Here is an 11,856-nt window from a genome sequence, read left to right on the forward strand (position 1 = left end):
TCTAAACATTCTCCCTTATACATACACACACACACACACACACACACACACGTATTAAACTGTTCTCCAAATTCCAGAATACCATTTGTACACAAATATAGAAATACACATATTTAAAGAAGGCATAATATTAGCATAAAAAGCACTTATCAAGTGCCTAATTATACATGGTGGTATATAAGATTCCAAAGAGGCAGCCCCTGTTCCCAGGAATATTTAGGAATGAAGTCGGGTGAATATACAAAATGGTACTGCTTCCATAAACCTTCACTCTTAGTAATTTTCCCAAGCAATGCAGTTAGTAAAAGAGCTAGATTACTTTTCCAATTAAAATTAGGCTGCTTTCATTCAATCTTCTATAACATAATTCAATTTTTTTATCAAAAGTTCCTAAATCCACACATATCCTAAATATTTTGACTGTTCTTTTCAAGACTTTTTTTTTCAAGTCATAAGAATTGTCTTCAATTTAGTTTAAAGAATCATTATACTGATCTCAAAAGTCATGCATGACAATTTTCCAAGACTAGGGCTGAGAAAGAATTAAGTATTACCTACACTGCCTACAAAAGGCAATGTTCCTTTGCTTTGTGTCTCATTCGCTTGTACAATCTCCAAGAGTAAAGGGTGGGCGGGGCCTCTTTCCAGTTAAGTCGGCCTTACAGAGGTTTCTTTTTTAGCTGTAAAAGACACTGGGGCACAGAAAGTTTCTACACAAAAGACCTCTGAAATTACATCACAAAAGAAGGCAGCTGTCCAAGAGGAAATTTCCCAAAAAGCGCTAATTTCTGAAGAAACGAAAATATCAGAGGTGAAATCTCAAGAGAAGGCAGTTGTCCAAGAGGAAATTTCCCAAAAAGCCCTAATTTCTGAAGAAATGAAAAAATCAGAGGTAAAATCTCAAGAAAAGTTAGCCCTCAAGGAGGAAGCTTCAAAGGTTCGGATTTCTGAAAAAGTCAAGAAATCAGAAGCAACCTCTCTGGAAAAATCCATTGTCCATGAGGAAGTCACTAAAACATCAAAGGCATCGGAAGAAATCAGAACGCATGCAGAGATTAAAGCATTTTCTACTCAGATGAGCATAAGTGATGGTCAGAAGGTGACCTTAAAAGCCAACATTGCTGGTGCCACGGATGTGAAATGGGTACTGAATGGCGTAGAGCTCACTAACTCTGAGGAGTACAGATACGGTGTCTCGGGCAGCGATCAGACCCTAACCATCAAGCAGGCCAGTCACAAAGACGAAGGGATCCTCACCTGCATAGGCCAAACCAGCCAAGGGCTCATCAAATGTCAGTATGATCTGACCCTGAGCAAAGAACTCTCCGATGCTCCAGCCTTCATCTCACAGCCCAGATCTCAAAATATCAACGAAGGACAAAATGTTGTCTTTTCTTGTGAAATCAGTGGTGAGCCATCCCCAGAAATTGAATGGTTTAAAAACAACTTGCCGGTAAGTTTAATTATGAATATACCATCGAAGAAAATTTAAAATGCCACATCTATTCCTGAAGAGCTCAAAGAAACACTCCCCCCTCCCCCCGCTTATATTTTAGATTTCTGTTTCTTCAAATATCAGTGTAAGTCGCTCCAGAAACGTATATTCTCTTGAAATCCGAAATGCCTCAGTAAGTGACAGTGGGAAGTACACAGTTAAGGCCAAAAATTTCCGTGGCCAGTGTTCAGCTACCGCTTCCTTAACGGTCCTTCGTAAGTATATCTTTCCCATTTTCCTCACATGCTTAAGGCCTTTATGTATTTTTTCCTCTTTGTGTTCAGCACAGCCAACCCTGAGGAGCCTCATTAAATTCCTTGTGTAATAGGCACAGGCCTCCTGTGTGAATTCATCCTTACGGTCACATTTTCTTTGCAGCTAAACAGATATGTGGACAAATTAACTTTCTAATAAGCCAAGCTACCAAGTGCCCGGTTATTTTTTTTTTTCAGAATGCGCAACATCTCTGTGATTTTCTATATGACTAATCATTTTTCTCCTAGTTATTCTAGCACCTGCATGTAATGTAATGATAGAAATCTAAAGATTCGTTTCTTGGAGACATTGAGCTAGCTCTTGACAAATGTATGTATTTGCTTATGCTTTCACAGCAAATTGTTTGGGTTACGTTTGTGTGTTTGTGTGTGTGTGTGTGTGTGTGTGTGTGTGTGTGTGTGTGTGTGTGTGTGTAAGTTTTCCATCTCTGGAAGTCACTGTCAGATGTCCCCAATTAACCAGATGTCATTGATGTTCACCGTGTATCTGCTATGCTCCACAGCTCTAGTTGAAGAACCTCCCAGAGAGGTAGTATTGAGAACAAGTGGTGACACAGGCTTGCAAGGAAGCTTCTCGTCTCAGTCAGTCCAAATGTCTGCCTCTAAGCAGGAGGCCTCCTTCAGCAGTCTCAGCAGCAGCAGTGCTAGCAGCATGACTGAAATGAAATTTGCAAGCATGTCTGCCCAAAGCATGTCCTCCATGCAAGAGTCCTTTGTAGAAATGAGTTCCAGCAGTTTTATGGGAAAATCTAGCATGACACAACTGGAGAGCTCAACTAGTAGAATGCTTAAAGCAGGCATAAGAGGTGAGCAATAAAAAATTACTGGTAGAGGCAGACAAGCCTAGTAGCACGGTAGAGTCTTTAGTTCATGTAATTTAGTAGAACGCAAATCATGTTTTCAGCAATCCTAAAACATTTTTGTTGTTGTTCTGTAAAGGAATTCCACCTAAAATTGAAGCTCTTCCCTCTGACATCAGCATTGATGAGGGCAAAGTTTTAACAGTAGCCTGTGCCTTTACGGGTGAGCCTACCCCAGAAATAACATGGTCCCGTGGCGGAAGAAAAATTCAAACCCAAGAACAACACGGGAGATTCCACATTGAAAACACAGATGACCTGACGACTCTGATCATCATGGACGTACAGAAACAAGATGGTGGACTTTATACCCTGAGCTTAGGGAATGAATTTGGATCTGACTCTGCCACTGTGAATATAAATATTCGATCCATGTAAGAGGGCCTGTGGTCCTCATAGTCATACTCCTTAACCTTTCACAAATGATTCACATGGACTAATCTTTCTGATCTGTAAATATTCCAAAAGAAAAAGTAGTTTTGTATCAGCCTAAATGAGTCAAAGTTCAAAATTAGACATTTCAATCTTTCATAATTGTTGACCTAAGAATATTATGCATTTTCTAGTGACATGTACATACTGTATATAGCCGGGTTAACGGTTATAAAGTTTTGTACCATTTATTTTGACATTTTACAATGTAACTTTTGAAACTAACCATTGGTAGGAGAAAGTTTCTTATGGAACGAATACCCTGCTCAACACTTAAATCAATCTTTGTGCCTCAACATAATGTTGATGTCTAAGTATGCCTCAGTGGGTTGAGAAATTCCCCATTGAAGAAGTCCAATCCACCTAAAAGATGATGCCATGCACATAACCGGACATGTGCACCAATACCTATTGAATCAGAAATGTAAGGCATTGGTGATGTTTGCATTTACCCTCCTGTAAGCAACACTTTAATGTCTTACATTTTCTGATGATGTCACACTCTAAATTATGACTTAAATATTACCAGAGCAGAGTGTAACGGCCAACACTCTGTTCGCTCCTTCCACACTGTCTCTGACCATAGAGAGTGCAGGGGTAGCTTGGAAAAGTAACATCGCCTGGCCATCCCTTCATTTCACCAAGCTATTCAAGTATTCCTATGCCAGAGCAGTGTCAACTCTTGGAGGTTCTGGGGTGCAGCCAACGCCTTCGTGTGGTAGCTCTAAATTCAAATTTAAACCTGAGAAACTGGGGCAACTAAGCAATGAGCCACAGCAAAAAAAAAAAAAACAACAACAACAACAAAATAAAGCTGTCGTTAAATTAAAAACAACTACACCATTACTAACTGCCCAAAATGTCAATTTGATGTAGTTCCTTTCATGCAGTTATAAATTCAATTGTTAGTTACAATTGTTGGACCTCCTTGAGAAATAGTAACAACAAAATAAAGCAAGCTATCTGCACCTCAAAATGTGTGGTTGGCTGTTTCTTGTGAAATTCTGGGGTTGGGGAGTATGACCTCACAAATCACAGAAATGATCACAGATAAGATCAAGTAAATCGAGCTCAAAAAGGCCCACGTCAATAGGTTCTTTAAAGTAAATATTTGAATTATTGTGTTAAATATATTCAACAATTTTTTAAAGCACAGATTTGATTCTCATGGATAAATTTATTCTCAAAACTTAACAAAAAAAAACCCAAAATAACAGCTTAAATCTTTTTAAAATTATCAAGAAAAATATTTTTATGGGGACTGATTCAACTCAATCCATCAAAAATACCGAACATCTACAGTTCACAGTATTTTGTGTTAGGCACCCTTGGGAACCACACAAAGATGAGCAAGATAACATAGACCGTACCTGAAGGACAATGTAGTGAAGAGCCAAGGACAGCCCTTACAGGCTGTGAGTTTCGGGGTGGGGCGGGGGAGGCCCGAGAGAGGGGAGGGAAATGACCTCCCAGACAAAGAGGGACACCCGTCGGCCAGAGCAGTCTCTGCAAGCCAGGGCAGCTAAGGAGCCAGCACTCAAGAAACCTGGTCGGGTACACTTACCCTGGGGGGCCTGGGCAGTACCAACAGCATCTACGACATCATGTAACCATTTTAAATGCCTATTCTTACCTTAAAATGAGAGGCAGAACTTGCTGGGTGATTCCTGGGGAGGATTTCCAACCCCAACGTGCTAATACCCTCACACGTCCCATCCACGACTGAGGTACAGCGCAAGCTCATGCGAACTCTAAAGCTGAAAGGATGTCACCCCAGCCTGGCCTCAAGAGCCAGTCTGGGCGGGGGAGAGCAGGGAGGGCCGACAGCCTATGCAGCCGAGGTCAGCCACGCCAGAGGCAAGGTCTGCCCTCTATTTATGCCTTAGCAGAAGTCTGCAGCCTACTCCGGCCGCGTGGGGCAGCCACGGGAACGTATTACCTGCGTTCAATAGTAGCTGATTATACAGATGAAGGTGGGGCGGGACGTAAATGGCAAACAGCACGTAAAATAACCAATTGAGAGTCTCTATGGCGACTGATTCAAGAATAATGTTTTATGCTTGTGCTCCAAAAACAGAAATTTGTATTTGTTTACTCTGCCCCAAATATAACTTTGAAAAATTCAGAGAAAGTCCAGTTTCCTTGTAATAGGAGAAAAGATGGTCTGCTAGAAAAATAGAAGAATCTTTAAAAATAGATTGGCCCATCAATTTTTAGTCTAAGGTTATAAAAAGTGAAAGCTTACAGCTTAACTTTATGCCTTTTGGTATCTCTGGATCTATATTTCCCTAACTCTTTTCCTCAGGATGTTGGTAGATGCTGTGAAAAGAGTGTTCCACAACCAAACTTAGGACTTGGGTTTTTGCACTTCTTGATGCAGGACTTCTCAGAGCCTTTGATGAGCTAAATGTGTTGTGATTCTCCGAGAGGTGATACAGTGCTCCCCAAAGTTAATTGATGGATGCTAGAACGAAAAGTTTTCATCGGTGCTGCATGCAGGCTGAGTCAGGCTACGGCAGGTGGAAACACGGAAGGTGTAAACAGGACTACATCTTCGCAGGAGGAACAGGATATCACCTAAGAAATGAAATTAAGTGCTGTGGTTTAATTAAAGAAAAAAAATCCATAGTGTTTCAAAGCACACTACTGGGGCATCTGATCCAGTCAGAGAAATACAGAACAATCAGGTTGGGGGAGTTCCTCATCAAAACTTCGACCTGAAGTAGGGAGGAGATAAGGAGAAGCAGGGTGGGGCTTTCCAGGCAGACGACCTTTGCAACAGCAGAGGCCTGGGGGCAAGAGGCGGGGTAGGATTGCAAAAAGCCTCAAAAACCACACCACCGAGTTTGGGCTTTTCCTTAAGAGGTAAAGAGACGCATAAAGGAGATTTAAGCAAAGTAGTTACTTGATCAAATTTTACCAAGTCTTTAGCTAGTCTGAGATAGCTATGATGTTTATTTGTCATTCTACATCAAAGAGCTTATTTCCTCCTGGGGGACGCCATTCACAGGAAGACCTTTACCTACCACCAAATCTCTTGCCCCTAATGGCCCTGTAATTACACCTCTGGGGCTTTATAACCATTCCTGGAAAGGTCTTTCTTAAGCTTGTCTGGGGTCTTAGGGATACAGGAATAACGTCAGGCTGGTAGACCCTGGGGGTACACCACAGGTGGGGGAGAGAGGAAACCTGCAGAGGTGAGAGGGCACCTCACTGCCCACCGCCTTCTCGGTGCCAATGCCCCCTGCCTCCGAGCTGGCAGCGGGGAGGTACGAGTCCAGCCCAGCAAGCCGGGCTCCCCTGAGGATGTGGTGTGGGAATGTGGCTCATGGGGATAACCCCCATTCACTCCTACCTCACTTTAAGGAAAGGTGGGAAGCAAGTAAGCGGAGAGAGCATGCCATTGCTTTCCAATCCCTCAGGAATCCTGTGGAAAAGCCAGGGAGTCCTGAAAGTCAGGACTCCAAACCTGAAATTCATGCTTATCCTCGTATCTTCAGGGGTCCGTGAACATACTGAGATGATGTCTATGTATATTTTTTAGGGATTAGGACTCCTAGTTTTCATTTCATTTTTAAAAATGTCAGTGATTCAAAAAGTTTAAGAAATACTGCCCTACATTTTCAAAGGGAGGAGGCAGATAGATGCCAAGGCATCTGAGAAATACCTACACATAGCTCCCACAAAAAGAGGCAGTGGTGAGCCCCATTTTGGAAACCCCTCTGATGAGAGAACAGAAGGCAAGCTGAGGACAAAGCAGAAGCTGACACCCTGCAACACCCCCCCCCCCACATGTGTGACATTCCTCAGGCACTCCTGGCTGCCCTAAAGGAAAAACAAATAGTTAACTTGTACGGATCACAGTCCTGCAAGACCTGAGTCTCCCTCAGTTTACAAATGCCCTAGTGATTTACAAGGAAGAAGCTTTCTTATCAATAGCCTAACTTCCAGAGACCCAGAACTGTTTCCTGAAGCCCTAACATCACCCTCTCCTCCATAAAATTGAGGGAGGCTGATGCAGAAGGAAATGTAAATAAAACTGAATTTCTTTTTAAACCTGCAGCGCATTGATAAGGATGTGCGATAGGAATCTAACATCCTCCAGGAAGCTCCCAACTATCTCACTGTTCATGCCTTACTAGAGGGGTAAACCACCTAACTTAACAATGGCAAGGGCTCTGGTCTCCTGTGAGTCTTCTTTGACAAATGAAAGCTCTTTCAAAACCTCCCTTTTTCCTTACCTCCACCAACCCCATAGTATAGAACCAGCCACAGCTCACAGCCCCAGGGCAGCAGCTCGTTCTGCCCACGAGTCCTGGCCCCGGGCTTTCATAAACCACCATTTTGCACCAAAGACGCCTCAAGAACTCTTTCTTGGTCTGGGCTCCAGACTCCACCCCACCAAACCTCATCTATATTCCAAAATCACATCACCTCCAGGTCTCTGATGTTCAGGATTCCTTTCCTTCTGCAGCCAGAAGGGGCTGCTATGGATGAGCCTGGTGTGGATGTGTACTTCTCTGAGGGCCCCCCAAACCAGGTGCTCCTGAACCAGCAGAGCCTAAAGAACAAATGCTTCTTGCTAAGGACGTCTCCCCGCCTTGGGGAGCGTGGAGCTCGGTGGTGATGTGACGGTGGGCGTCACTTCCTCCACACGTGCTCCAGATCAGAAAGATCACCTCTAGCTTGTAACCTGCCGACGTGAGCACACAGTACTGCTTTCATTTTCCAACCCTGTATGAAAATATCACGCACGACTGACTTAGGACAGAAAACCAGAGAAAGCAGCAGAAGGCAGGATGTATCAAGAGCTACATTCACCCTAATACCACCTGCAACAGTGCGTCTCAAGCTTGACAGAGCATAGGGAGAACCTGAGGATCGGCAGATCCTAGGTAGGGGGTCCGACATTCGACAATTCCATTAAGCTCCCAGGTGAAGCCGATGCTGCTGATCTTCAGGCGCTACCAAGGACCTGGAAAAATGATTGGCCTTTCTGGCTGTTAGATGATGGCCCCGAACTTGGAACGCTATCTAATATGCCTCTTAAATGTAACAGCCAGGAGTGAGAGCTTCCACCCAGCTCAGTGGTTCTCAGCCTTGGCTACTCATTGGAATCGCAGGGGAGCTGTAAAAAATACCAATAATTGCGTTCCACGCCGAGGGAGCCTGCTGTAATTGGTCGGGGTCAAGCATCAGGAAGTGTAAATGCTCCTGGGGGGTTCTAATGCACAGCCAAGGGGGAGAACCCCTGATCTAGCCAAATCAGGTGACCCGTTAAATATTTTCATTTAAATGTTTCTTCTCCTCCTACAATCTTTTCTCACATCACAACACTAACTTTGATTTAGCCAATCAGATTTTACATTTAAGTGCTCAGGAAACCAGTTGTCATATTATTTTAAAAGCAAAGGGCTACCCTTCCTTACACTTTCAATACATGCTGTCCTTCAATTTTTCTTAGTGATGTAGCAAATTTATTAAAGCTTCCCCCACAATGTTGACATGGCTCAGTTTTATTGATTTATAAAATTGCTACAATACTTTAAACAAGCAGAATTTTCATAACAAAAATATAGAGTACAGGGCGCCTGGGTGGCTCAGTTGGTTAAGCGACTGCCTTCGGCTCAGGTCATGATCCTGGAGTCCCTGGATCGAGTCCCGCATCGGGCTCCCTGCTGAGCAGGGAGTCTGCTTCTCCCTCTGAACCTCTTCCCTCTCATGCTCTCTATCTCTCATTCTCTCTCTCTCAAATAAATAAATAAAATCTTAAAAAAAAAAATATAGAGTACACTTTTTGGCATTTGGAAGTGAAAAAAAAGAATGCTCACAAAGGAAGTATACATATACTTTAAAATGAAGTTTATTTTTCCCCTGGGAACAAAAATCCTATTTAAGAATGTTTCAAGATTAAAGTGCTTAGTTATATCAATCTAAAGCCATATTTGCTATTAGGTTATTAAGTTTTATTTAGAGACTAGCTTTTCTATCAATTTCAATATTTCCAATTTATTTAACTTCTAAAGTCACAAACTGTTCATTAAACATTAAACATTAAACCCACAAGCTCTTGTTGTAAGAACCATCATTAGTTATGACTAACCCAAAATAAAAACATTTCAAAGGCAAAAAAAAAAAATCACGTGCTTATGTACTAGTTATACACATAAAGAAAAAGCTATTTTAAAACAACCATGAGGAGCGCCTAGGTGGCTCAGTCGTTAAGCGTCTGCCTTCGGCTCAGGTCGTGATCCCAGGGTCCTGGGATCGAGCCCCGCATCGGGCTTCCTGCTCAGGGGAGGGTCTGCTTCTCCCTCTCCCGCTCCCCCTGCTCCTGCTCTCTCTCTCAAATAAATGAACTCTTTTAAAAAAAAGAATTACAAAGCAAATTTGAATGCTAACAAAATAGCACTTAGTAGTCAATGAATAGTGACTGAACAAATTTTTTAAGTTAAATAAATATGTAAGCTATCCTAAATTTAAATGCCCTCTTGAACTCACCACCCTTCCCAAGTGATTCTTTTGTTTCCCAAAACAGCTCACGAAAAGAGGAAATACTGAGGAGGCTCTTTTGAGGGACTCTGTATCATTAATCAAACATGGAGAAAAAGTTACAAATATTGAATCATTATGTTAAACACCTGAAACTAATATAATATGTCAATTATATCTCAGTTAAAAAAAACTTCTATTTCGTTTGAGCCATTAAAAAAATGGAGAAAAAGATAAAGTGAATAAGGGTATTTAAAAAGGAAAAGCAGAATGGGAAAAGTTCCCATGACTTTCTCTTTGGCTAGATAATATTGGAAAGCTCTTAGAAACTTACTTCTGACATGATTTTTATAACATAACATACAACCATGATTTCTTCAGAGTGAGCAAAAAGGAAAGGCTGAGATAACATACAGAACTTGAAGACCAGAGGGCAAGAAAAAGATCACATAGTGAGTCTTATTTTCTCTAGATCAAGCTAATAATGTGAACTATCAAAAACCTCATCTAAAACTATATCGGCTTCCTTACTCCCTTCATACTCTCCCAAAAGGAAGAAAAAACACCTATAGGAGTTGAATCATAAAGTGACAAACATTATAGTAAAGGAAGCCACGTGTCCTCGAAATACACCGTTATGAGGCCAAAAAACAGTAGGTCAGTGGTACATTTTGCTAGGCTTCATAACTCAAGCCATATTCAAGGACATTGTGTGGCCAACGTGGCCTGATTCACAAAAGCAAGAAAGAAGTCTCAATCTACAAATGCCCCCTCTCCCCGCCCACGGCCAAAAACAATGGCTTCTGTTTTTAGAAGAAAAAAAAAAGCAGCAGGAGAAGGGACAACTCTAAGGAGAGCTGCTATTTACATAAAACTGCAGATGAACTAAAACTCTTCTCTCAAGTGATGACTAAGGGCGACTGAAACACAAAAGGTGACTTATATAAAGCACTGGTAGGCTACTGAATTGCACTTGCTAACCTTAGACTTTTTAAGGTTTTTTAAAAGCATGGCACTGTTTTGGGTCTTTTTCCTGCCTGGGCACCACGTCAAGGTTGCAAAGGTCTTCGAATTCACAAAGGCACCGCTAGTAAGTGAATGTGTGTGTTACTTAGGCACACATACACACTTGGCCTGAATAGGTGATGGGCTAGTTTTGTTTCCATTTAAAATTTATATACATATGTATAAACTTGGTGTGATAGTGTAAACTGGTTTGATAGTGTAAACTGAAAATAAGGAATCAGTTATGAATTGTTCAACTCTGTTTATTGTGAGTGCTTAAAAAATGTAATCTAGCAAAGTTACGCAGAGTCCAATTATAATCATTGCCCTATATTCTGGATGGCAGAAAACCCTTGCCGCCACTCCCCACACCTTCCCGCCAAACCCGTGACAGACATCATTCAGCAAGTAGGTGGCTTACTCTCTGTTGATCCCAGCCTCAAACTCAGAATCCCTGGAAGCTATAGCTAACTGGTCAGAGTTGGCACAGAAGAAAAAAAAAAAAAAAAAGTCTGCCACCCATGGTCACAATGCTATAAACCACAGGTTATTTATTGCTGCACACTTCTCTCCGGCCAGCCATTGCAAAACAAGAAGACAAACAAACAAAAAATAATAAGCCAAATACCAGTTGCATTATCTTACTTGTATTGTAAGGCCTCACCCAGCCTGAGGCATCATAGCAAGGGGCTCCAGACAATCTCCTGGGTGTGCTACCTCTGACGGCATGCTGAAACATCGGGACAACCTAGCAACTCCTAGCAAGCACAAAGACCACAGAAAAGGGCACAGTATAGAAATTTCCTATTTAGGGGCGCCTGGGTGGCTCAGTCGTTAAGCGTCTGCCTTTGGCTCAGGTCATGATCCCAGGGTCCTGGGATGGAGCCCCGCCATATCGGGCTCCCTGCTCCACGGGAAGCCTGCTTCTCCCTCTCCCACTCCCCCTGCTTATGTTCCCTCTCTCTCTGTGTCTCTCTCTGTCAAATAAATAAATAAAATCTTAAAAAAAAAAAAAAAAGGAAAGAAATGTCCTATTTAAATCAAGTATAGTCTGATTCGGGTGATAAGACTTAAAAGATATTTATTGTATGCTTATTTACCATGTAAATTTGTCAAATAAAGATTTTAATCACATGGACATGTATACATTCCAAGACAGAAATCTGGATGCTTCACACTTGCTGTGTCTGGGCCACACTTTTGATTGCTGCCAAACAAATAAAAAACACGACTCTGTTTTGACTGAGTCGTGGTAATTTCTCCAGCAAACTTGTTTTATCCTTTGTAGCTCCACTTG

At 42.0% G+C, this 11,856-nt stretch overlaps 1 protein-coding gene and 1 long non-coding RNA gene across 6 annotated transcripts in view; one reads left to right on the top strand and one right to left on the bottom strand.

Annotated features, from left to right (window-relative positions):
• The window catches only part of TTN (titin), a 267,591-nt gene extending 263,553 nt beyond the window's left edge, over positions 1-4,038 (top strand). Inside the window, exons 309-312 of the mRNA XM_073881860.1 lie at positions 681-1,453; positions 1,557-1,710; positions 2,274-2,576; positions 2,710-4,038. Coding sequence (XP_073737961.1) covers positions 681-1,453; positions 1,557-1,710; positions 2,274-2,576; positions 2,710-3,008 — 1,529 coding nt within the window. The 3' untranslated portion in view covers positions 3,009-4,038. The remainder of the gene's footprint in view (positions 1-680; positions 1,454-1,556; positions 1,711-2,273; positions 2,577-2,709) is intronic.
• LOC112806828 (uncharacterized) overlaps positions 1-7,616 on the bottom strand; it is a 55,664-nt gene extending 48,048 nt beyond the window's left edge. For all 5 annotated transcript variants that reach the window (XR_012375054.1, XR_012375058.1, XR_012375059.1 and 2 more), the window contains exons 1-2: positions 7,497-7,616; positions 4,696-5,639 (exon numbers count right to left, since the gene is read on the bottom strand). This is a non-coding gene — a long non-coding RNA (uncharacterized lncRNA). The remainder of the gene's footprint in view (positions 1-4,695; positions 5,640-7,496) is intronic.
• Between the last annotated feature and the right edge of the window lie 4,240 nt (positions 7,617-11,856).

Source organism: Callorhinus ursinus, unplaced genomic scaffold (genome assembly GCF_003265705.2).
Source record: "Callorhinus ursinus isolate GAN/ISIS: 27379988/994484 unplaced genomic scaffold, GSC_fseal_2.0 scaffold2, whole genome shotgun sequence".
In the NCBI taxonomy this organism is placed as follows: Eukaryota; Metazoa; Chordata; class Mammalia; order Carnivora; family Otariidae; genus Callorhinus; species Callorhinus ursinus.